The following is a 27,929-nucleotide window of genomic DNA, read 5'->3' as shown; positions in this document are numbered from 1 at the left end:
AATTATGCAATCGTTTTCATGCTGGAGATTTAGAACTGCAATTCCTTAATAAATCTATTATATGTCTCATCCCCAAAGAACCTGATGCTCAGGTTATCAAAAAATTCAGACCCATTAGTTTGGTTAATTGCAGTTTTAAAATATTGTCTAAATTGCTGACATACCGAGTAGAACCTATTTTGCAAAGACAAATTGATTATCACCAATCTGCCTTCCTCAAAGGTCGTTATATTTTAGATAATGTGGTGCTAAGCCATGAAGTAATCCATCACTGCAAACACATTAATACTAAAGGGGTGGTAATTAAAGTTGATTTTGAGAAAGCATATGACAAAATCAACTGGAATTACCTCCTCAAAATTATGAAGGATAGGGGTTTTGCAGAACAATGGATATTATGGATTGCTAAATGGCTGGTCAGCTCCCAATCATGTGTTAATATCAATAGGGAGCTCACTCAATATTTCTTCTGTCAAAGAGGGGTCCGCCAAGGAGATCCTTTATCTCCATATCTGTTTAATTTGGCGGCTGATTCTCTTAGTAAATTATTTCAAATCAGCCGAGAAAGTAACACCATTATTGGCCTAGGCCCTCCCTGTGATCATCAGCGTGCAGTGACTAATTGTCATTATGCTGATGACACTATTTTATTCTTGCACGCCCATCCTAAAAATGTAGAGAGGGCTTGGTGGACAATGATGATGTTTGAGGCTATTTCCGGAATTAAAATAAATTTTGATAAGACTGATATGTATCCTCTCAACTTGGATAGAGAGGAAGCTGTATTCTTAGCTCGGGTATTCCAATGTAGACTTTCAAAATTCCCTTTCAAATATCTTGGCATTCCCCTCTCTGATTCCTCCTTACTGAATAAGGACTGGGGGTTTCTTATTGATAAGTTCAGACACAAACTACAAGGGTGGAAGGGACAATCTTTATCCCTTGGGGGGAGGATTACCTTACTTAATTTGGTTCTCTCAGCTGTCCCTCTTTACATATTGTCTTTCTATAAAATTCCTGCACTTGTCCTCACTGAAATCGATAGAATTCGTCGTCAGTTCTTATGGCAAGGCACTCAGTCCAAACGTAAATATGCATTGATGAATTGGCAAGATTTGTGTATTGCTAAACAGTTTGGGGGAATGGGGATCCTTAATCTCCAACAAATGAATTATGCTTTACTTTCCAAGTGGTGGTGGAGATTCAAGGATCCGCATTACTCTAATCTTTGGAAATCTGTCCTGCAAGCAAACCTCTCCCTTCCTATCCCTGTTTCCCCCTTTTGGAAAGGGATCACATCCATCTCGCAGGTATGCAATTTAGGTATGTCTTACCAACCGAGTTCCCAAGGGGAAGTGTCGTTTTGGGAGGACACTTGGTATGCAGATTGTCCTCTCAAAATTCACTTTTTTCAATTATACGACATCTGCACTACTCCTCAGGTTACTGTCCAGGAAGTGATAGCCACTCAAGGGCAGTGTTTGCGATTTAGACGATCTCTTCATGGGATCATTTTTCAGGAATGGCAACAAATTTTACAGATTATTAGCTCTACGGCATTTACTCATGATTTAGACCAGGTAGCTTGGCAATGGGATCTTCATGGTCAATACACTGTCAAATCAATGTATCTGTTTTTTAATTTTCAGGGTGAGCAACCACTTCAACCATTCCTTTGGTGGAAATTACCAGTTCCACCTAAAATTCGAGCATTTATGTGGTTAATGAGCAAAAATAAAATCCTAACCAAACTCAAGTTGCAGGAAAGAGGCTGGCAGGGGGATCCCACATGCCATTTCTGTCACTTGTCAGAGGACTCCGACCATCTTTTTTTCCGATGCTTTTTTGCTCAGACTATTTGGTTTTATGTGGGCAAGTGCCAGAATTTCAGACATCAATGGCACTCTATAGACGATATGCTTTCTTTTGCCAGTTCATTACCTTCCAAGTCTAGGACTGCTTTTTTATTAGTTGTTAGTGCTGTTATTTGGTGTATTTGGAAGCAAAGGAATGACCTCTGTTTTAGGAATTCCATTGTCCAATCATGTCGAAATGTTGTACTAACTATTATTTCTATTGTGGTATACTGGACAGGTCAATTAAAGGAAACCTTGAAGGCCGAGGTCAATGAGTGGCTCCCGCAGGACTTAGATGTAGTGCCTCTCCAAGTGTCTCCACCTGCAGCCGACCAGCTAGTGGAATGGATCTCCAGTGACTCTATCTAGGGGGTGTTTTACATTGTTTGCTACGTGTTCGCACTCTTAGCTATCCTGCTGTGTTTGCTTTGTATTTGCTTTGTGTTTGATATGTGTTCACTCTCTTAGCTGTGTGTCAACTTTTGGTGCTTGTGGCACATATGTTTTTTTTCTTCTGTTGCATGTTTGTAAAGACTGGGAAGTTTCATGGTAATGAAACGGGCTAATCAGCCTTTTTTTAAAAAAAAAATCATAGTGAGATTATATCGTTTGATTTTGAGATAGAATTATTGAATGAATTTGTATACCTTAAGTTCTGTGGGAGTGAGTTTGTATTTCTGGTTTTATATGTGGATATCATATTACTTGCCGATAACGATATAAATATGTTGCAATAAACTAAAAACTTTCTGATAAAGAATTCAGAGTTGGAAGACTTTAGTAATCCATCATTTAGCCTAGAGATTGAAATACTAAGGAATAAAATATAAAAGTATTCTAAGTTTATCCCAAGGTTATCCTTAAGTATGACAAGCAAAACCGTAAACCAGAAAATAAATCTCAATAGAGAAAGGAGATAAATTTAGTCTCAACAAATGCCCCAAGTATTATTCAGTTAATAGAACAATGCTAAAGTAAAGTAAAGGAAAGAATACAGAATGATGAATTGAAAATATAACATGTAGGAACAGACTCTATGTTAGAATATCCTCTTACTAAGGGATTGACACCGGCTAAATTTGAAGAGCATATTGCTCATATGGGTGTAATCTCTATTGAGAATATTCAGTTTTAGTGGGAGTCTGTTATTTGTAATTTAATGTTCTATTTTTAATGAGTGAGTCTATGGTACTATGCATATCACGGGTTGGTCTGTAATACGGCTCAATATTCTACTTTTCAAAATCCTAACGGTTGATCCAAACCATTCATCTTGTTCTCCATATTAATGTGTTTGGAGACCAAATTTTACTTTTTTTGAAATTGTTTTACTATTTTTTTAGATTTATTGAAAATTATTGTTTTTGGATGGTCCAGAATTTTCAGATCAAGTGATTTTCTAAATATCTAAAAAAAATAGTAAAAAAATTTTAAAAAATGTAAAATTTGGTCTCCAAACACATATTAATATGGAGAACAAGATTAACGGTTCGGACCGACCGTTAGGATTTTGAAAAGTCAAATATTGAGCCGTATTACGAACCAACCCGTGATATGCATAGTACCATAGACTCACTCATTTTTAATTGTAATTTTGGATATGTAACTTATGACATGTAATAAATGTTATATATATTATGAAGTTTTGACATTCTGTTTCTCGTTTATGTTTGAATATTTAGTTAATTTATGAAATTCAGTTTCAAGATTTCAGTGGGAGACCAAGTTAGAAATGCGACATATTCACATCATGATTGCCACATTATGAAATTCTGTTTCTCGTTTATGTTTACTACATATTCACATCATGATTCATGTCATTTAGCTGTATTAGTGATGTGATTATTAAGAGTTTAGTTGTGAATAAATGCGACGAATGCCGCTTTAGTCCTTTACTGGTATAGTTGATGGACCGAATTGGTTTGAGAATATATAAGAAAGATAGTAAAGAAATGTGCGTACATAAGGAACACAATGCATAATTAAAAAGTTATGACATATTGCTCAATTGGAAGATTGTTGGATTTATTGCCAACCTCGTTGGATTTAATGCCAACATTGACCATATATGTAATCTAATTACTGAATGTTTACTGTCATATATGATTGTCAATTAAAGTGATCAAATAAGGTAATAGACAATTAGTATATTCATTATGATGTGGTCCATAAATGTATAGAATAATTTAGGCAAAGATCAAATCATTGATGGACTAATTTAGAAATTTGTAATTCAGAATAATACCTTTTCAGAGGTCAGAATTATGCCTTTATGGATGATTGTGCTGTCCGCACGGATATCGATGCAGTTGCACAACTTTTGATGCGCCAACACGGTTTTTGATGCACAACACAAAATACCTTTTCAATTTGGCAGATAACCATAAAGGTTATTATATATAAGGATTGGTCCCCAAGGCACAAGTTAACTAAGAAAAGCACAGAAACTGAACATATGTTTTTCTCTTAAGAAAAATACAGTTCTATGTGTCTTCTCTTTTTCATTCACCATCAAAAAATAGAGAAGAGAAATATATTAGGAAATATGGAGAGGATTTCTCATGGGCCACACCTTGCTGTTTTGGAAGACTTATTTCTCGACCCGATGACAAAAGGCGAGAAGGACTTCTTGCCATTGAAGGCTTGTCTCATGCTCACGGAGACGGCTTGCTCTACTATAGCTTTGGTTATTTCATGACAAACGACATGGGATCAGGTATTATGTTCTGCACTTATGATTTATATTTTGGGTCTCTTTGGCATAGGACAGTCCTTAGGTTAATGTGGGGAACTGTTTCTCTTTTTCCGGGATGTAAGTGTTTGACCCCTAGATGAAATGTAATTGTTTGATTTCTAGATAAGACATAATTGTTTGGCCTTTTATGAATCCCCAACAAATTACTCATATCATTAATTTTGAATGGTAAAAAAAATACTCAGATCCGTACTTGAAAGAGACATCAGGGTAATAGGGTTTGACATTGTTGTTCACCCAGGTGGCAGCAGCTGAAGAGCTCCAAGCATCAGAGAGGCCGACATCCATGATGAGATTGATATTAGTGCCTTTGAGTGCAGTCAGAGTGTCACCCTCGGCGCCATATATACGCATTCCAGTGATACCATTGGACTGGTACAGCTTTACCCCATCAGTTTTCGATGGAAGGTTGTTACCGAGCCCCCCGTAGCATACACCTATTGATTGCGCACCTGCATAAGTATGACACATATATGTAATTTTCAGCAGGTTGTTTTCAAGCAATGCATTGTGATGATTCTATAGTCTATATGGGACAAGCTGTGATAACTGAGCTAATTAAAGGATCTGTTTGGTTGATTCTTGAAATTTAAATGGACATTCACGTGTGATGTACAAGGATTTGTATTTTCTAATACCTAGCTAGTAACCGATGCTATAGATATATATATATTTTCAGAAATTGATATTGTTTTCCAAAATTTAACTATGTAATAAATAATCTATCGATGATATACGCTATCTAGCAAGTCTAAATGGCACAATAAGTTTGTGTGTGTGTGTGTGAGCAAGAGAGAAAGAAAGAAAGAGGAGAGAAACTCCTGGGGTAGCTAGCAAGGATGCTAACAAACAATGCGTGCGAGTACCGCCACCATGGAAAGAGCATCTGATCTATGTGCCATGGAGAAGATACAATAAGCTCACTCTTGTTCAATTATTTCAATTTCTTAAAATGGAAATCAGTTTGAACCTTGTTATGGATAATCAATTCGTATGAACTCCTTATATAGACAACCCCGGAAAGAGCAAGAATAATTTCATCTTTATCCATATATTTCAATGCTTGACTAAAAGAGTACAGGACAATTCTTAGTTAGCACATCCAGCGCCAATTAAGGTTTGGAAGCATTGTCAATTTGCAATTTTCCAACAGTCTCATGGGTCCTCTGCAAACACTAGTTTCCTGTAACCACGGTCTCACTTGATCAAATATAATTACTATTTTCATGATGGAGCTGTTTCAGATTCTCGGTTCAGTGCCCATTGGACCACATTTTGGATCTCGTGTGCCGCTAGTCGATTAGTTTGAAAGACTGATTAATTTGAGTGCTGTACTAAAATGTTTCTCTGAGATTAATCTGAAAACAGGCCATCTGGCAGCCCAATCAGACTGAAACTGCTTAGGTTTGTAAAACCAATTTATTTGACAGAGTTCATCACTTTAGAAGATGTCATAGTGTATATGTATGATAATTATATGTACATTTTTTTGTCATAAAAGCATATTATCATATAATAAGAAACAGGGCAGTTACATCACATTAGTTCAATCTATTTATTGTTCATCAATAAATAGAATATTAACACTAGCAACACTCAACAGGATATTAACACTAGACAATCTTATTAGAAAAGGCTGGGGCGAACAGATTTGTATTATGTCAAGTGGACTCTGAAACAGTGCACATATACTCAATGATTGCTCATTTACTCGGGCATTGTATCAAGAATTGAAAGTCAGATTTCACACAAGACAGCCATCACTTGGGGCATTATTAAGCACCGTGTACTATGAAAATGAGAGATCACTGTTTCTTATAGCACAGTTCATAATTTGGAGGGAACGGTGAGCTAGAATATTCAGAAATTCAACAGCCACAGTGCAAGATTTGAGGGAGTAAATAGCGGTGCAACACCAATATCCACAGATAAAAATTAATGCATGAGATTGCATCGCTACAAGCAAGGAGGTGCACACTGCAATTCTGTTTCAATTTTTCTTTTTTTCTTACTTTATTTCTTTATTTTTCCATTTTGACCCTTTCTGTTTTACTTTACTTACTGCACCTCTTTTTTTTTTTTTTTTTAGCTTAAGCTCATCATCATGAGCTACATTGTTTTTCCATTTTTCTTACGGCACCCTGTAACAACCTTTTTATCAATTAAATGGGAGCATGACTCCTATTTTTTCTCAAAAAAAAAAAGTTCTGTTCCATATATTTATGTGTAAATAGTATACATTACAATTTGTTGAAGGTCACTCTCACATGTACATGTTGAATGTAATCCAAGTCAGCAGCCAAGTCAGCAAGGTGCATAAGAACTGCAGTTTCTAGAAGCTACGTTTTTAGTTGTAGGTCTATTTCTGTTAAGAATTAGTTGTAACCAGGTTGTTAATTATAGTCAGCCACGTTCTCTGTTTAGATGTGTGCAGGGAGTAGTTTTTAGAAAGGGTAGTTTCTATATTTAGTTTGTCATGTAGTGGGTTGGTTATAGGCTAGTTATAGCAGCATTATTTTGGGAGTAGTGGGTTTCTAAATATAGCTGTCTGTAGTAGTAGTAGTTGGTTCTAAATTTAGATGTTGTAATGCTTTAAATTCTGAAATCTTGTAATCACGTTGAGCAGAAAAAGTAGCAGAAGTTAATTCCTTGCAAATCTTCTTCTATGTTTACTGTTCCATAATTCCAACAAATTGGTATCAGAGCCAAAGGTTAGAGATCAGGGCAGATCTGACCATGGCAGAAAACATGAGCGTTTCGAATCCGTCCATTCCGCTGTTCAAGGGAGACAACTACGAGTTCTGGAGCATCAAGATACGAACTTTGCTCAAGTCACAAGGTCTATGGGAATTGGTGGAGACGGGAGCACCGACCGCAGATCCCACTCCAGCAGAAACAGCGAAGCGAGATGCGAAGGCGTTGTTCTTCATTCAACAAGCCGTTGTAGACACGGTGTTCACAAAAATAGCAGCAGCAGAATCGGCAAAGGAGGCCTGGACAACCCTGAAAACTGCATTCCAGGGAAGTTCGAAAGTCCGCGAGATAAAACTACAAGGCTTGAGAAGAGAGTTTGAGACGCTGAACATGAATCAAGGCGAATCTGTTCAAGCATTTCTCACAAGAGTCACATCCACCGTCAACCAAATCAAGAGTTGTGATGAAGATCTTGCTGAAAAGATCGTGGTTATGAAGGTGCTCCGCAGCCTTACCTCAAAATTCGACCATGTCGTGGCAGCAATCGAAGAGTCCAAGGACCTGTCCACATACTCTTTTGACGAGTTGATGGGTTCGCTGCAAGTCCATGAAGTACGACTTCTCAGATCTGAAGAGAAGGACGATTCTAAGGCTTTCCTCACCAGAGGCAACTCAAGTAGAGGAAGAGGTCGCAGCGGTAGAGGTCGTGGAAGAGGCACGAGCAGTGGAGACAACCGTCAACATCAACAAACAACAAAGAAGGATATTGAGTGCTACTATTGCCACAAGTTTGGTCATGTCAAGGCAGATTGCTACAAGAAGAAGAGGGAAGATGGACAAGGCAAGCAAGGCGTTGAATGCCACTATTGTCACAGAATCGGCCATGTGCAGGCTGATTGCTACAAGAAGAAGCAAAGAGAAGAGAGTCAAGCAAATTATACAGAAGAGAAGGATGCGCAACCAACTCTCTTCATGGCCAGCAGCGCGATTGACAAAATTGAGGCAAGCAACATCTGGTTTCTCGATAGCGGGTGTTCAAATCACATGTCCGGATTGAAGCAGTTGTTTGAAGACTTGGATGAAACATACAAGTTGAAGGTTAAACTTGGCGATGACAAGCATATTCAGGTAGAAGGCAAGGGCACAATTGCAGTGCACACCAAAGAAAATGGTATGAAATTCTTGCATAATGTGTATTACATTCCAGACTTGACTCAAAATCTGCTGAGTGTCGGGCAGTTGATGGACTGTGGTTATTCAATTGTGTTTGAAGGAAAAACTTGTGTAATAAAATCCAAAAACCAGGTATTGGTAGAAGTGAACATGGAAACCAATAAATTGTTTCCCTTGGAGGTTTCAAATGTAAAGGAAAAAGCAATGGTTGCAAAAGATTTGAACCAATCTGAGTTATGGCATCTTAGATATGGTCATTTGAATATCAATGGTCTGAAATTGTTGAACCAAAAACAAATGGTTTGTGGCCTACCCGAAATCAACCAAATAGGTGTTTGTGAAGGGTGTATATTCGGTAAACAAGCCAAGTTTCCATTCCCAAAAGGCCAAGCCAAGAGAGCAACTCAAGTGCTTGAGTTGGTTCATGCGGATTTGTGTGGTCCAATGCAAACCGAATCTCTTGGAGGCAGCAAATATTTTCTGCTTTTCACAGATGATTATAGTAGGATGAGTTGGGTGTATTTCCTACAAAGCAAAGGAGAGGCATTCAGAAGTTTCAAGGTGTTTAAAGCTTTTGTAGAGAAGCAATCTGAAAAGAAGTTGAAGGCATTAAGAACAGACCGAGGTGGTGAGTTCCTCTCAAAAGAATTCATTAATTTCTGTGAAAATGAAGGGATACACCGTGAGCTAACCACACCCTATACACCTGAGCAAAATGGGGTTGCTGAGAGAAAGAATAGAACTGTGGTAGAATTAGCAAGAAGCATGTTGAAAGCAAAAGGATTACCAAACAAATTCTGGGCTGAGGCAGTTGCAACTGCGGTGTATGTGCTGAACATTTCACCAACAAAAGCCGTGATGAATAAAACTCCATTTGAGGCATGGTTTGAGAGGAAACCAGGGGTAAGTCATCTAAGAGTATTTGGATGTATAGCCTATGCATTTGTCAATCCACGAAAGAGAACCAAACTTGATGAAAAATCTGAAAAATGTATTTTCATCGGGTATTGTACACAATCAAAAGGGTATCGGCTATATAGTCCAGAAAGTGGTAAAGTCATGGTGAGCAGAAATGTAATGTTTGAAGAAAATTCAAGTTGGAAATGGAATGAAGAAAATCAAGGAGTGGAGATTGTTGAATTTGCAGATTTAGATGATGTGGAAGATGAAGTACCTCAACAGCCAAGCAACTCAATCAGTTCAGATCAGAACAGCAGCAGTTCTGATGCTGATTTATCTCCAGACAGTCCTGACAGAAGCCGAAACCCTGACCCAAATACACCAACAATAAGAGTGTACAGCAGGCGTCACATTGTTCCAGAAACACCTGTAAGAAAGATGAAATCTGTGCAGGAATTGTACGAAACAACACGAGTATTATTTGTTGTAGACGCAGCAACCAATGAAGAAGCAGCAGAAAATGAAAAATGGCATCAAGCAAAGAGAGAAGAATTGATCGCATCAAAAACAGTGAAGCTCAAGCGGAAAAATTCTGAAGAGCAGAATGCATGCATATTTACCAAGGCATTATCACTAGGCAAGTTTGAGCAAAAGGAAATCGAATTGGAGTATGTTAATACAAATGAACAAGTTGCTGATATCATGACCAAGGCTCTTGCAAGAGAGAAGTTTGTTTGGTGTCAAAGAATGATGGACGTAGATGACTTTGGATTAAGGGGGAGTGTTGAATGTAATCCAAGTCAGCAGCCAAGTCAGCAAGGTGCATAAGAACTGCAGTTTCTAGAAGCTACGTTTTTAGTTGTAGGTCTATTTCTGTTAAGAATTAGTTGTAACCAGGTTGTTAATTATAGTCAGCCACGTTCTCTGTTTAGATGTGTGCAGGGAGTAGTTTTTAGAAAGGGTAGTTTCTATATTTAGTTTGTCATGTAGTGGGTTGGTTATAGGCTAGTTATAGCAGCATTATTTTGGGAGTAGTGGGTTTCTAAATATAGCTGTCTGTAGTAGTAGTAGTTGGTTCTAAATTTAGATGTTGTAATGCTTTAAATTCTGAAATCTTGTAATCACGTTGAGCAGAAAAAGTAGCAGAAGTTAATTCCTTGCAAATCTTCTTCTATGTTTACTGTTCCATAATTCCAACAGTACAGGATCTAGTACAGAAGAACAACTACCAGTCTGCCTGGTATATCACAGTTAGATTTATCAGAAAATACAAAAACTAATTAAAATCTAGACGGCGACCTCCTACATATATACAAGCAAGGTCAATCCCTTTGCCTAACTTTTACTGTTCCTAACAAAGCCACTGAGACATGGAATGAAGAAGGAAAATAGAAAGTATCATATATGGCGCTTCTTCAACATGGAAGTGCTGGCAGGTGCATAATTGATCAAAAGATGATATGAAGAGAAATTTTTACATTTCACTACAGCAAAACTAATTTTCAACGACCATATCAGAGACCGGTCCATTCACCGGTCGCTGAAGATCCCAAAAACCCAAAAAACGAAAAAAAAGAAAATAACATCGGAGACGGACCCCTGAAATATTGCGCGCCTCCACTAAAGGGTCTTCTTCCTCCCGCATTTTAGGTTTAGCCAAAAAAAAAAAAATTCGGCTGATCCGCTCGGAGACGGACCCCATCGCCGCTCGGAGACTGATCCGCTCGGAGACGGACCCCATCGCCGCCTCGCTCGGAGACGGACCCCATCGCCGCCTCGCTCGGAGACGGACCACATGCACGGCTTCTGTCTCTGTCTCGCCGCGTTTTAGGTTTAACCAAAAAAAAACAGCCGATCCGCTGAAGGGTGCCCCATCGCCACCTCTCTCGTCCCTCCGTCTCCGCCTCCTCCTCCACGTGCACGGCTTCTCTCTCTCTGTCTCGCCGCGTCCTCCAGGTGAACTCTATCTCTCGTTTTGTCTTTTAAAATTTTGTTTGTTTGATTTGGGTAAAATAGCCATTAGTGCTTACTTAAAGCTTAAAGCTTGAATTCGAGGTTGCATGCCTGGTTCCCTTTTTCTATCTTTACTGATTTGACAATTTTATGAAATTGAAATTTTTTCTTGATGCTATCTGTTATGAAACACGAATTTTTTGGGACACGAAATCTACTTTGCTGTTATGTCTAAATTGTAGAATTTTACTGATATATGCTTTATCTGTGTCTTTGTTGCTAATTCAGTCAGGTACCCTTTATTTTTTCCTATCAGCACCAAGAATGAGGTGCTGTGTAAGGTACTTTTCTGTGTTTGATTTTAATTTCCAAACATTGCTGAGTATGAATAGTTGACTTGCATGATTGATTGTCAGAGATTTGAGTTCTAAAAGTATTGCTAGGTATTATAATGCACTGGATCATTTTTTATTTCAGATAAGAGGAGTCAGATAATAGCTGGTACGGGTACTGGTATTTGGGTCTGGTATAAACGAAGCGACAAAGTCATCATGGTCTGTACCACTGCTATGTTAGTTGGCATGATACTGGTATGTTCTCTCTCTCTCACACACACAACAGTGGTACTCATAACAACACTGGTACATAAATGGTAGTACAAGTATGGTTGGCAGTTGTGCTAACAGTTTCTTACTAGGTTTTTTGCAAAGTGTTTCTTACTAATTGCTTGATGCCAGAACAGGAACCTGATTCTGATAAATATTTCTGAGTGAGGCAATATTGACAATATCATGGCATGTTTTACTGTTTTTCACAGTTTTGATGGTTTGTTCGATGAATATGATGGAAACAATGAGAAGATAATTGATGGAGTCGAGCATGGTGAGTAGCAATCACAAGGTGTAAACTAGTGCCGTATTCATACTTGTAACATATTCGTGTCTGTTCCATATCTAAATTGTACTAGATTAGTACTTGTACCATATTTCATACTAGTGCCGTATTCTTTAATGTCTATTTCATCTTTTTTTCTTTCTTTTATTAGTAACTGGTATATTACATTGCTATGGAACTATGTAACTGTTTTTAAAATAATGTGCTATTATCAATTGTGTTATTTAGTAAAAAATTTATTACTCTGTAATGTGTTAATAGTTAATACCTATATTTTGAAAAAAAAAAAAAAAAAAAAACAACAGCGACCGGATTTTGACTATCAGAGACCGGTGTCACGGTCGCAGATACTTTTTTCTGACGTCAGCAAAAAACAACAGCGACAAAACAGATTGGTCGCAAAAAAAGTATCAGTGACCGGATTACGTCATTCAGCGACCGGTGACGTCATCAGAAGTGTATCTGCGACAATACTTTCAGCGACCGTAATCGACTTTCAGAGACCGGAATAACTATCAGCGATCGGCGACGTGACTATCAGAGACCGGAAAATCGGTCTCTGATAGTCTTTTCTGTTGTACTGTTTGTTCTTGTGCCTATTAGCAGTAAATGTTTTAAAGATGCATATGGTATACACATGAGAATGGTAAACATAATTCCATTTCACAGGTCAATTCCTAGACTAAAAAAATTCAAATTACAAACTAGAAAGGGGCATAATTAATGGGTGATTATATTGTCGAGTAGAACTAGGGTGTTCTTAAGTTCACCCAACCCTTTGGTGAACTCAAGTCTAAAATCCATTAAATCGGTTTCAAATGATGAATCTGAACCATTGAAGCCCGCCTACTTTACGAGTGATGCGTCTACATGTGATAATTTTAAACATTCAAATTAATTTAATATAAAGTCAAGCAGTCAAAATTAGAAGGTTAATAAATTAATTTTAATACATTCATTTTTTGAACGTTTTTTGACCGCTTGTCTTTATACTAAATTAATTCAAATGTTTAAAATTTTCACATGTAGACACATTTGAAGCCGATTATAGGTGAGTTTACACATTTTTTCAAATGTCTAAATTATAGGTGAGTTTCAACGGTTCGGATTCGTCATTTGAAGCCGATTTGATTGGTTTTAGACTTGAGTTCACCAAGGAGCTTGGTGAACTTAAGAACACCCTAGTTCTACTCTATATTCACTAGTACAAAAAATACATTCACTGACTGTTGAAATACCCCTATGCCGACTGTTATAGCGGCGTCAGTAAAACCGGCGCCAGTGAAAGTTTCTTTTACTGACTCTTTAAAAACAGTCAGTACTGCTGGTCAACACTGACTCTTTGCCAAAGAGTCAGTGTTGATATAAAATTTTTGGCATGGTTCTGTTTATATTTGGGCTAGCCTCCATATTTTTGCTAGCCATATATTGATGTTAAACAAGGTATCATACAAATAATTTAGACAACATAATATATTCATTCACCAAAATAACATAAGATAATAGATTCACTCACCAAAAAACACATTATAACAAAATTTACATGGCAAATATGAACAAAATATGCAACTAAAATATGAACATAATATGCAAATATAACAAAATTTACAAAGCATTACGTGTCTTGTGATTAGTAGTTGTCCAAAAAAAATCTACACCATTGTCTTGTTATTGCATGATTTGCTCCAATGAGATTTTGATGGCTGCTGCCTTCCCCTACCACACCTTGCTCTTCACAAACCCTACAATTTACAAATTTTAGAAAAAAAATAGTTAAAGGGAACTAAATTGAAGGCAATTAACATTATTCAACAATTTCAACAACTTATGGTGAAAATATACCTCGAGTGAATGGCAGGGTTTGAATCCATCTTTCGCTTCTTTTTCTTCTTTTTCTTCCTTTTCTTCTTTTTCTTCTTTTTTTGTGGTTCTTCCCCCTCACTACTTGATCCATCAGAAGAATGTAAAGGATTGTATTCCTCTACATGCATATCTACAATTACATAATTTAATAGGTCAGCTTATAATTTGGTGTGATTACCCTCAACAGGCTCTCTAAATTAATTTCACAAAAAAAAAAAAAAACAGAATTTGGTACCACAATGATTTTGAGGGCTGCTGCCTTCTCCAACCTCACCTTGCTCTTCACTCGACATTTCAACCTTTCTCTTCCTCGTTGGATCAATCTTCTTCATATTCGATAAACCGTTGATATCACGTGCGATTGTGTGAATGCCAAGTTGTTTCATCCTCTCCGTATTTGAGTTGATCCTCTCTTCCCTTGCCTTTTCGATGCTCAATGGAGCTTTTTCCATCTTGACCTATTAAACTTTTAAGATTTTCAAAAAATTGTTAGCCCCAAAACAGAGGCTTATAGCATGCATCTCAAAAGACTACTTGCATCTCAAAAGACAAAGCTTGCTGCTATGTTCTTGCGCTACATAAAAGTTACCTTATAGCTGTCTCATTTTCGTATTAATTAATACCTCATCATAGGGCACAAGAAAATAAAGCAAGAGAAGGAGAAGATTGAAATAAAAGGAACAACAAATAGATCTCGCATTAAAGTAAAAAAGATATTCAAATGCTTGGATGCAACTTGAGATAAGTGCAATCAACCATGTAAATTGTATTTAGTTAAAAAAAAATAACAATGTGGATTTTTCCAGTTTCTTCAAATATTCTTGACAATGTTAAAATCTGATTAGTAGACATATATACACATTAGGTGAGAATTGCCCAGAAGGTGCGATTAGATTTGATTTTAAGGACTTAGGTGTCTGGGGCGGATTAGGTTATTATGCTTTGGTTTCATTATAGAAGACTAAGTAAATAACCAACAATCCAAGGGATAATAATGTCCATAAGAATACTTTCTTAATCAAGTGTTATGACCCGAGGACAAATTAGGCAAGGAAAATGTACAACTAGGAACAAAAGACAAATTGCAAATCAAAGAGGTCAAAAAAGAGCCAGTACCAGTATAAAGTGCAGTCCAGTTCAGGTGTTGGAAGTCCAGTCCAGTACCCAATGAAACCAGTACCAGTTCAGGTGTCGGAGGCTGACGCGGGGTACCAGTCCAGTACCCAATGAATATCAGTATCCAAACCGTTGCATATTCACCTGAAGCAAAATGAAACCAAATCAGTTAAGATTTTATAAATTGCATATTATTTCTGACAACATATTGTTCAAGTATCAGTATCTCAAAAGTACTATCTGGCATTCTCCCTGTATAAGGAGAGAAAAAAAAATACCTGCTCAATTGTTCAAGTGTTGTTCTTCTGGCTTGGCCAATCACATATAAAATTCTCTTTAATACTTCATACCTCTATAGATGCCACTATAAGTATTCAAAGATATACCAAAGAATAAAAAATCATATTTTTGGATCAAAGTAATTACAGTTTTCACAATGCAATTCTGAATGCTTTTTGGACCAAATTAAAACTTTTTAAATGAAGTTAATTAAATATAAGAGATAATAACTGACCTAAGCACCAACCGTCAATGGACCATGGAGGTGATTTTGTTGTTGTAGCCCACTCTGACTTTGACAGTTCCAATGGCTTGTATTGCGCTCCCACTAACCAGTCATATTGCTACAAAAGGTACATTATTTTCCTATTAGGAAGTGTCGAGCAACAAAAAGTTTTGAGCCTTTAACAAGCCTAAGTTTGAGTGATAACAACACTCGACACACACACATTTCTATGAACCTGGAATTACCAAAATGAAAGACAACATAAACTACAGAGAAATAAGAGTGTAAATTCAGATGTGCTTATAGTAAAGATACTTACTAGTTTGCAATCATTATTCAAAAAGCTAACGGCTTTAGCTATTTGCTTATAGTAAAGAGTGTCAAATATCTACTGTCAAAAATGGAGTGACTTTTAAGGTTGATTTACCAGAATCAAGCCTAATAGAATCAAGCCTATTAAGGTCGGTAAACCACAGTGAATAATTTACTAGAATCAAGCCTATTAAGGTTGATTTCAGCCTAGGTAGATGGATTGACTTTTTAGGTTATGATTTAAAAAATGCTTTAGAAGTGGAAAAAGAAAGAAAACACACTCATGTTTGGCTTCGTGGCACTATTGATCAGAACTCAGAAGCATCAAGCTAGCAGCGTCGATGGGTGAAGAGGCGGAGGAGAGAGGCGATCTGATGGCGGAGGTGGCGACAAAGAGAGTAGCCTAAGAGGAGGAGGAGAATGGTCGGTGGAGAGAAGCCTAAGAGGAGGAGGAGAATGATGGCGGAGGTGCATCAGGGATGGTGCCGATCTGATGCGAGAGAGCGAGAGAGAGATGGGTAGGGATGGTGCAGTCTGGCGGCTATCTGAAGAGAGCGAGAGAGAGAGAGCAAGAGAGAGTTTTCACAAAAGAGAGATAGAGGAGGGAAATGAAAATTTTTGGACATAAAGGAAGGGAAATGGCGCAAACTGACGGGGAAATGAAATTTTCAGAGCGGATGTAAATCACCGACGGCTATACAAAACAGTCAGTGTTGGATGTAAATCACTGACGGTTATACAAAACAGTCAGTGTTGAGATATAACACTGACTGTTTTTTTTAAAACAGTCAGTGTTGGCTGCTAATACTGACTGTTTTTTATAGCCGTCGGTGATTTTGACAAAAAAATTAATTTAAACAAAAAATTTAAGCAATTAATAAACTAATCTAACATTATTATTTTTTTAAAATGACAATAATTTAAAATGATATTGATAAATTTTATACCAAAAGATAATGTTAGAACATTTTTTTTGCACTATTAAATAATTTTGACAAATTAAATTATATAGTTGTGCATGCATGTTGTATCAAGGACTTATATCAAACATCAAAGACCATAGAACATCAACTCTCGTTGGATTAGATAATGAAGGAACAAAGACAAACGTCGTCCGTTGGTTGATCGGAACCGTTCAGATCAAAGAGTGTTCCATTAAATTCATTGTCGGTGAGTTTGATTTAATTTGATGTTCATTTACACATCCATCCAAGCGACGGAATATAACGAGATCGTAAGGCTATAAACATTACACATTGGATCGAAGCTTACAATTGTTGGAACTCCAATTATTTTTTGTTTTTAAGGTTCCTGGTACTAACATGATCATTTTAAAATAAATTAGGAATTATTTGATTGCAGATCACCCATTGATTATTCATAAGAAAATGAACGGTCCACAGTTATTAGCTCAATTTGTTTGAGCAAATATTGATGAAATTATATGAAATTGATAATTATAAACATTATTTGGTCACAAGTTATGTATAAAAGTAGGAAATATTTTTTTTGGAATTTATTCATATTATTTGCTGTACAAAAATCATAAATTTCATCATCTACTGATATGAATCGTTTGATGGGTGATGAAGGGTCATAATTACCAATATATGTCTCCATTAATTTTGATCATACAACCCCGATCTCCATTGGTGCAATTGATTTGTAATTGCAAATACATTTTTTGAAATTAGATCACTTTTAATTAATTTCACGTGTGCTACATCCCTGAAAGTAATTCTAATTTCATTTCACTGCCATGTCAGCGATATTTGTTTTTATTCAATTTAATCAAAATATTAGAAAATGGGAAAAGACAAAGTAAATGTTCCATTTCCACTAAATATTATTAACTTGTCACGTACAGCACAACATAAACACATCCAAAACAATCAACCACAACATAACTAAATATTAGAGTGATGTTATCTATCTCCAAGACAAACCTCTACATAAAATTTTCTTAGATTTAGAGTGATGTTATCTATCTCCAAAACAATAAACCATTATTCTGAGAATTTTGCAAAGAAGTTCTATCGAGGTGCATTTGCAAAGACATGCAAACAGTATTGTACTCACTGGTATCCTGATAAAACCAGTATGGTGCCATCCGAGAGGGTTGTATGCCACTATCACCTACATATCTGGAACTAGTGGTGGTTGCATACTTGCATACCAGTAATGGACCAGAAGCACAGCCAAGGGTATCAGTGGTAACTGGTAAGCCAACTCAGAGATAGGACTTTTAATCAAAATTAGAAAATCAAAGCCTTAATTAATTTTAATCGGGCTAATCTAAATACATATTCCAACTTTAACTCAAGTCAGCCAACTAAGCTAAACCAGAACTAACAAGTAAACATCAATTAGAGGTTCAACCTATATTAATAGAAAAAAACACCAAGTAACTTCAAGATAAAGAGTCTAATTTCCCAAATTGAAAGAAAAATATCAAACTTCAATTAATTTCTAGCTCAAACCACAGGCAATCACAAGTCCAGGACAGGCCTATTTTACATCACCAAGAGATGGAGTAGGAGCAAAAAAGAAATTAAAATTAAGAGAATATTCTGCAATTTTATCTAATAGAACAACGAAAAAAGAAAATAATCGGCAATACTAACCTCGATCGGAGGGAGGTTCCTTCACCCTCACCTCCGACCTGTCAGAGAGAAGGGAAATTGGGGCGGCGCAAGAAGCACTACAACAATGTAGATACTTTTTGCGAGAGAAAAAGTGAATTTATGACGGTACTCCCTCGCGAAAAGTACCGTCGCAAAAAGAAAAAGCTGAAGAATGAGAGTAGTCCGTCGCAAAAAGTCATTTTTTTATCCTCGCGAAAGGTGTCTCATTCTTGTTGTGAAGAGAGAAGAAAGGCTTTGGCGGGGTGAGCAAAATAGAAGAAGGGGGCGGCACTGCAAAGAAGCTGGCCAGTGAAGTGATTGTAGGGGAAGGCGGAGAGGAGAGGCAGGGGAAAGCCGGGAGGCGGGGGTCTAGGGTTTCTATCGGGAGGAAGGGTCTAGGTTTCGGGTAAGGGGTCTAGGCGGGGAGAAAGGGTCTGATGCGTGTAACATTTCTTAAATGCTTCGCGAAATTTTGAGTTACAAAGCCGGGAAATGAAATGTACAGCGCGAAATCACCGACGGCTCCGTTAAACAGTCAGTGTTGGCTACTAACACTGACTGTTTTTATAAACTGTCAGTGTTGAGTACCAACACTGACTGTTTTTTAAGCGTCAGTGTTGAGTACCAACGCTGACGTTTTAAAAACAGTCAGTGTTGGTGTTCAACACTGACTGTTTTCTAAAAACAATCAGTGTTGGTACTCAACACTGACTCTTTTTAGAAACAGTCAGTGTTGAACACCAACACTGACTCTTTTTCAAGCGTCAGTGTTGAACTGCAACGCTGACTGTTATTTAATAAAAGAGTCAGTGTAGTATGAGTAACACTGATGCTTTGCTTAAAACAATCAGTGATTAAGGGTCGGTGAAGGGGTTTTTTGTACTAGTGATTGTCAATACAATGTTGTGAGGAATATTTACTTGGTGATATATGTTGGTGAATTAACAATACATACACAATTACACATTAATTACAGGTGGTACAGCTCCAAATTTAGATGCAATTAATGTGAGCAAAAATTCTACATCCCATTTCACATGTATAGAAACTTGATCTGCACGATATAACGTGTGTATGAAGAGGCCCAACTACCAGTCTAGCCCATCTATTACGATTGGACCACAATTTTGTAATCCGTACTTGACCTTAGGCTTGTCTATTTTATATCCATAGTGTACCACTTGTAGTGTTGTCTATTTTATAACCATAGTGGATCACTTATAGTTAGAAGGTAGAACCCCTTCTCTAACATTCTCTCGTTGTTTTGCAGAAATTCCATGCATAGAAACAAACTTGTATGTTAGGTCGATCGAGTCAAAATTCAAAAATTTTAATGGTTTTTGACCACCGAATTAGATATTAGGAAACAAGAATATGACGCACTATTTTATGGCTATAGACTTGACCTCGTGCAGAAGAATAATTATTTTAGTGCTACAGTACCCACACAGTACTCGTGCTACAGTATTCACACTTAGAGAAATAATGTATTCTGGTTCCCACTAATTATATAGTCTCAACTAATTATTATTTTAAAATCTGAGCAGCATCATTTCTCTAGTCCCCACTAATTATATAGTTTACCTTTTACAATCCTCGCACTCGTTCTCGCATCAATCTTTCTCTAACAAAAAAAGTTTACTTCATAGAAATAAATACTTCAAAGCATAGATATAAATACTTTTAGTGCTTAGATATTAATACTTTCAGTGTCATATGTAAAAAAATACTTAGATATGTATATTTTCATAGTTATAAATACTTTGATGCATGACTTATTATGATTATTCATTTTCGAGTTCTCCAATTATCCTCGCGTCACCCTTCCTCTAACAAAAATATTTCAATGTATAAGTATAAATAATTTCAATACCTAGATATTAATACTTTCAGTGTCATATGTAAAAAATACTTGCAAGTATAGGTTTAAAGACTTGTACAGCGAAGTATAAATACTTGCGGGATGATGAGTCGAAAAGTACATCATCATGGATTTCATTTGAAAGAAAAAATTATGTAGGTGTTAATAATTTGGAAAAAACATAAAATTGTGGAGATTTTGCAGCCCCTGCAAGAAGTTAATTTTCTTCATTTAATTTTCGGTAGTCCCCCCGCGGGTATAGTGTGGGTACAGTGCTGAGGGTACTATTATCTTCGTGCTACAGTACCCGCACAATAAATAATTGTTCACCTCATAGCTATAAATATTTCCGTATATATGTATAAATACTTATGTGCATAGATATTAATACTTCAGAAGAAAAAAAATTTGAATTGTGGAGTTTTTGCAATCCCCACAAAAAGTTATTTTTCCACATTTAATTTTTGATGGTCCCCTGTGAGTACAGTGCAAGTACTGTACGTAGCGTAGATACTGTTATCAGCTTGCCGTGCAAGAAGAAGGGAATATACGGATAACAACAATACCCATACTGCCGTTTGTGGGGTTGTCAAACATACAGTAAACTTAAAAAAATACAAATATATATATGTAATTAGACTGAGAGCAAGAATTATGTTTTTGTCAAGCATATATATGTAATTAGGGATAATTAATTCCAGTGTGCTCATATAAATTTTTAAAAGAGTTAGGCTATGGTACACTGAAATCCGAACTAATTATTACATATATTTGATATGTTATTATTTGGGGCATATTGGCCCACGCTATGAATTCAAATCTTTGGTTTGAAAATCCTAACGGTCGATCCAAATCATTCAACATAATATTCATATGAATATGTACTTGTAAAGAATTTTTTTGCTATTTTTTTTAGATAGGTAGAAAATCACTTGATATGAAAATTCCGGACCATCGATCCAACAACAGTGATTTTTTTTCCCATCTAAACAAATAGTAAAAAATTCTAAAAAATGTAAATTTTAGTTAACAAGTACATATTAAAATAGAGACCATGTTGAACAGTTCGGATCAACTGTTAGAATTTCAAAACAAAAATATTGATCCGTAGTACGGACCAATCCGCGCTATGTATAGTAACATAGCCTCACTTTTTTTTTTTAAATATCCAATTTTTCCATAAAATCATCATACTAATATAATATTCAATATCTCCACAAGAGCCTTAATATTTTTTTCTTCTATCCTCTTTTATTTATTTAATCTTTTATTTCCAGTGTGCCAAATAGTAACATAGTTCTTCTTTCTTTTGATGAATCATAATCCTCTCACTTGAAGCTAATAGAGTATACCGGCTGTTTGCTTGGATAAAACAGGCCCCAGTTCTGTTCTACTCCCGCTGGCTTCTGATTTTCATTAAACATTGCAAAGATGTAAGTCTCCAAAGCCGTCGGTTTCTTAGGCGTACCCTTACTGACATGATTAATCAAATTCTGATTGTATTTCTGCGCATTGCTTACTGTCACAGCGGTCCTGCCAGCTGATGGCCAACCGCTCTCAGAAATAACAATACCAACATTCGACCCGCCAACCTTCTCCATTGCTGAGTAAAGCGCATCCACCATTGCATCAAAAAGATTCTGGTACTTGTTCGACCCATCAGTCACCACGGTGCCAGGCGAGGTGAACAATGCATATTCAAGGCTGATCGATCCTTGGCTGTCGACATGACTGATGTAGGGGTATATATTTGCCAGGAGTGGTGCATTTATTGTTGCAAGGTACTGTACCACGGATGCCATATATGATGAGGCACTTGGAGAGAATGCACCATGTGAAGGAGGATACGAGGTACCCACTTCACCAAAGGAGATCGAAGTCGAGACCTTGATTGAGTTTTGAAGGCCAGCAGAGGAGAGTGCACTGTAGATGTTTTTCATTGCTGGGAGAATTTTTGAGACATCACTCCCGCTTACCTCGTTGCCTACTGCAATGTATCTGTTATGAGCGACAGGCACATATTAGTAATGATTGATATCGATCATGAAATATAGGAAATTGAGCATCTTCTTCTTGGTTATGCAGTTGTGGTTTTGTAAAGTTTAGTATTTAGCGTTCAAGTGATAGATTCTCCTATATAGTGGAATTCCATCCATTAATTTTTTAGCAAACTGAATTGTTTCATGTTGCAAATTATCAAGCCAATGACCAATCCGTAAAATATTTAGGATTAATTATGCATTAATATAAGATACAGCTAATACAAATAATGTTACCAACTTGAAGCGCTTGAAGCAATGGACATTCTTCATCACTCATGATGCAGCAGTGGAAGCGCTTGAAGCAATGGATGCGAGGTCGGAGTTGGCAACATCCATGATGAGCTTGATATTGGTGCCTTTGAGTGCGATTAGAGTGGCACTGTCGGGGCCGTATATACGCAGACCAGTGATGCCATTGGACTGGTACAGCTTCACCACATCAGCTTGCAAAGGAAGGTTGTTGCCAAGCATCCCATAGCATACGCCTATCGATTGCCCACCGGCTGTGATAATTGAGGAATTTAAGGATCTATTTTTCTTGAAATTGAAATTAAAAGGATTAATAAAATGCAATTGATGTTGTATATTTATGTATGTTATCATGATTGTGTTCATGCTTCCATTATTATCTAAAATCTTTTACTTCATTTGGAGATAGTTAGTGTCACACCAGAACTAGAATTACGATTTAGGCGTGATTAATCCCCGCCACATGGTTACGAACTTTCCTAAACTCGAATTAAAGCTAAATGAATAAAATCAACAGCGGAAGCATCAATAATACAAATAATAAGTCATCCATCGATACCAACAAAATAAACATTTTTTTTTAGACTATGTATGTAAATTTAAAAGAAATAAAGTAATACTTAATATTTTGTTTTAGTTGAAATGAAAAAAAATAAAAATAAAATGCAACTAGCCGATCATGATTTACTTTTAAAAGGAATGTCAACATGCAAAGTTTACCCAAAAAGAAAAATATGAGGATAATATAATAATACGCAATGTTGAAGCATCTGTACGTGTTGTGTAAAGGTGTTAACCTCATTTCGAAGCGTCTTACCTCGCTTATCATTACAAAAAAAAAATATGAGGACTGCCCAAATTAATATAGTAATTTTATACATTGTTATCGCATAAATTATTTTCAACTTCTCATAAATGTAATTATATTACGTACATCACATAAAATGAGTTGGGCTACTTTCCTTCACGAAGTAAAGCGAGTGTTTTACTTCACGTATATATTTTCAATTCTAAAGTTCAAAACGTTGGTCAGAACCGTTTAAGTTGATCTCCATATTAAATTGTACTTGGAGGCCAAATTTTACAATTTTTTACTATGTTGTTTAGAATTTTCGAAAATCACTGTTTTTCAGAGAATTCTAGACCATCAAAAACAGAGATTTTCAAAAATTCTAAAAAATAGTAAAAGATTTCCACAAAATGTAAAATTTGATCTCCAAACACAATTTAATATGGATATCAACTTGAATGGTTTGGATCGACATTTTGAACTTTAAAATCACAAAATATGAGTGTGAAGTAAAATACTCATTTTACTTCTAGAAGCACCATAGCCCATCTCCACATAAAATAATAATTAATGCACAAATTATCACCAATTGTATATCATAAAAAAATCACATATCTAACATCTCATAAAATTTAACTCAAAATTTTCATTTCACAATTCACACCAAAACATTGCATTATTCCATATAACTTGAAATATAAGAACCGGATATATATATATATATATATATATATATATATATATATATATATATATATATATATATATATATATATATATATATATATATATATATAGCTGCTGGTAATCACAAATTTAACATTAAATTTTTGTTGGAGGTACGAAATTTGAGGACAACCTATACAATATATATTCAAAATCTCTCAGCACTCACCAAATGCGTATCAGCGTATGTGCATAATACTATTGTTGAAAGTACATAAAAATAGCGTAGAACTAGGGTATTATTAAGTTTATCAAGTCTAAAACTTATTAAATCGGCTTTAAATGACGAATCCGAAACGTTGAAACCCGACTACCTTACAAGTGATGCGTCTACATATGAAAATTTTAAATATTCGAATTAATTTAGCATAAAGTGAAGCGGTCAAAATTAGAAGGTTAATAAATTAATTTTAATACATTCATTTTTTGAACATTTTTTTATCACTTGACTCTGCAAAATTAATATCAAAATTAAAAATTTTCACATGTAGATGCATCACTTGTAAGGTAGGCGGGTTTCAACTGTACGGATTTGTCATTTAAAGTCGATTTGACGGGTTTTAGACTTGAGTTCACCAAGAGCTGAATAATTTAAAAATACCATACCCCAAAAATTAATAAACCAAAAGACCACAATTTTGCAGAATTTTGAATTTTGACAAGGCTGCATCTAGGCAGAGCGGCCAAGCCACAACTAGGGGAAGCAGCCACCCAGTTTTTTTTTTCAGAATTAGCATATTTTGTTTTGTTTTGATTTTTTGTTTTGAAAATAGTTGTAGTTGTAGTTGTGTATCAGAGCAAACGTAAATTCATGCAATAATTTTTTTTTACAAAATTGATTTTCAAAGGTTCGTATAAAAAATATACAGATTCAATTAATTTTATGCATAAATATTTTATAATAATTTTTTGACGAAAATTTTAAAGGAAAATTTTATTCTCTATTATGTATCCACATATATATATGTTGATCAAATGTATTTTTATTGGAGATGCAATATGTTGGAGACATTTAACAAAGAGGCATCATGTCATGGATCACATAAGAACTCCTTTTTCATATGTTGGATCTAATACAACTAGTTTGTATGAAATTCTGGTCCAAATTAGATCATAATCAAGAGTTTTGGCAATATAAGTCCAATCCTTGATCACATGGTTACTAAGTTGTAAGGACATAACTTTTAAACAAATGACTTAAAAAAAGATTAATTATGGTACTGTTCGCTGTAATACTAGTATATACATCAAGAGTCCCTAAGGACTACATTTGGTTCCCATACAAACTATTTTTGTACAAATTGTAATCAATTATAAAATATTAGAGAAAATATTTCTATCCACAACCTTTTGTCCACACTTTTTTCACAAATATTTGAATAATGTTTCATAACAATCTTGTAAGTAACTTTCTCTATTTTCTCTCCTTTTCTCATATTTCTCTCCAGGCCCGACCCTAGTCCAGAATACCCAGGGCGATGGCTCTGGACCTCAAAATTCAAGAGGACCCAAAATAGAAATTAGTTGTATATAAGAGTTCAAAATAATATAACATCTCAAAATTCAAGGAGGCCCAAAAAGAATATTAGTTGTATATAAGGGCCAAAATAGTATAACATCTATTGACATATTACTTATCCGAGGAGGGTTCAAATGCACCCAAATTTTTGTGCACCCAAATGCACCCTATCCTTTTTCTCCGTTTTCAAAGTCCGAATAGTCAATCCGAACCGTTAGATGCGATCTATATATTAAGATGTGCTTGGAGACCAAATTTTAATTTTTTTTGAAATTTTTTTACTATTTATTAAGCCACTTTGAAAAATCGCTAATCCAATGGTCCAGAAAATGTAAAATCAGCGATTTTCAAAGTGGCTTAATAAATAGTAAAAAAATTCCAAAAAATGTAAAATTTGGTCTCCAAGCACATCTTAATATATAAATCGCATCTAATGGTTCGGATTGACCATTCGGACTTTGAAAACGGAGAAAAATGATTTGAAAAATAGAGTGCATTTGAACCCTCCTCTGATTATCCAATAGCTAGTACAGCTAGAATTGTCATAGATTGTATCAGGCGCGTGAATCAAAAGATGTAGTCATGCAGCCATATCAAAACAGAAAAGATGTAATCAAAAGATCGATGTAATCGATGGATCCCTCTCAACTCATACAAAAGATGTACTCATGCAGCCACATCAGACAAATCAGAAAAATAGAAATCAACTTGGAGCCTCCGCACACAAAAGACTACACATATACATGCACGGAATAATTCGTGATAAGAATAAACTTCTTTATTCTCGCTTGATTAAAATCACCAAGTTTTTTGGCTAAAAAAATCTTCATAAATAAGCTTATGATGAAGATATTTTTATTCCCACAACGAAATAGATTTAAAGAATTGAAATCAGTACAATATATACATAAGAAGCTTTGATTATGTTCATGATGTCGATTTGTATACTTGTCATTTATCGTTCATGATATTTAATTTTTTTAATATCATATTAACAATGTTATGTAAAATTATAGTATATCCTGCATATAATCTATTCTGAACAATCGAAGTAAGAAAGTTTATTTGACTTATTTTACATGAAATAATCACTACAGCAAAACGGAGCTTCAGCGACCGGTATCAGTGACCGGTGGTGACGCCGGTCGCTGATGCTCATTTTTCTCCAAAAATAAAGTTTTTCACTCAAATTCCGGCGACCAACTGTATCAGGGACCGGTATTAGCGACCAGCGCCAAAAACCGGTCGCTGAAAGTTTTTTTTTTTTTTTTTTTTTTTTTTTTTGCCCGCTGAAATTTTGGGTTAAAACGCGTGGGCGCCATAACTCCAATCGGAACCCTTCTTCGAATTTTGATCGGAACCCCAAACCTTACTCCAAAACGACGGCCCTCAGCATCTCTCTCTCTCGCTCTCTCACCTCTCTCACCTCTCTCGCCGCTCTCCTAGTCCTCCTCCTCTTAGCCGCGCCCCGCCTCGCCCCTCTCAGACACAGAAGGCGGATCTGACCCGGCGGCAGTGCCTCTCAAATAAGGTATTTCTAATCGCTTCTTTTCATATCTAAGAAACAAAAAGAACGAATTTTAATTTATACCTTTGCTTGGAATTAGCTAGTTTTTGTTTGATTGGGTAAAATTGAAGGGATTGTCCGAATTGAAAAATCTAGTCAGATTATAGGTATTGGTAATTAGGTATTGCCCTAATTGAAATTGATATTTCAGGTATTACCCTAGTTGAACTAACAATCTTAATTTCAGTTATGAAAAATCAAGCCATATTATAGTTTAGTTTGATTAGCTTCCAAGTTCTCAACTTAATCTCAAGTAAAGAGTGATAGTTGTGCATTGCTTTTTTCAAGCTACTAACGGTTTTCTTTAGTTTTGTCCAAGGCTCAACCGAACAAGTGGCACAATTTTGAGCTTCAATTTAAGTGAAGTTAGTGCTCATATTAGCACTTAGTGAGCATTGTGACAACTGTTGGTGACTGTTGTTAGTATTAGACTAAATTAAGGCATAGTTGTAAAGTTATTGCTTAATTGAGTTATTACACAATTTATGTTTAAAGAAAAGAATGCAGTTGGTTGATCTGCTAGAATTTCT

At 35.9% G+C, this 27,929-nt stretch overlaps 1 protein-coding gene, 1 long non-coding RNA gene and 1 pseudogene across 2 annotated transcripts; 1 reads left to right on the top strand and 2 right to left on the bottom strand.

Annotated features, from left to right (window-relative positions):
• The first annotated feature begins 11,825 nt into the window (after positions 1-11,825).
• LOC144554863 (uncharacterized) lies at positions 11,826-12,448 on the top strand. Its single transcript, XR_013511790.1, has 2 exons — positions 11,826-11,921; positions 12,149-12,448. It is a non-coding gene; the product is annotated as an uncharacterized LOC144554863 (long non-coding RNA).
• Positions 12,449-13,848: 1,400 nt separating this feature from the next.
• On the bottom strand, positions 13,849-15,783 carry LOC144554704 (uncharacterized). The gene is made up of 5 exons (XM_078303027.1): positions 15,719-15,783; positions 15,205-15,348; positions 14,324-14,554; positions 14,068-14,218; positions 13,849-13,967 (listed from the first exon to the last, which is right to left on the bottom strand). Exons 3-5 carry the CDS (start codon positions 14,538-14,540, stop codon positions 13,856-13,858), a joined length of 480 nt encoding a protein of 159 aa, XP_078159153.1. The 5' UTR covers positions 14,541-14,554; positions 15,205-15,348; positions 15,719-15,783; the 3' UTR covers positions 13,849-13,855.
• Positions 15,784-21,646: 5,863 nt separating this feature from the next.
• Positions 21,647-23,213, bottom strand: LOC144554282 (glucan endo-1,3-beta-glucosidase-like; annotated as a pseudogene).
• Positions 23,214-27,929: the final 4,716 nt, after the last annotated feature.

Source organism: Carex rostrata, chromosome 5 (genome assembly GCF_964058835.1).
Source record: "Carex rostrata chromosome 5, lpCarRost1.2, whole genome shotgun sequence".
Classification (NCBI taxonomy): Eukaryota; Viridiplantae; Streptophyta; class Magnoliopsida; order Poales; family Cyperaceae; genus Carex; species Carex rostrata.
This window is presented reverse-complemented; position numbering and strand designations above follow the sequence as displayed.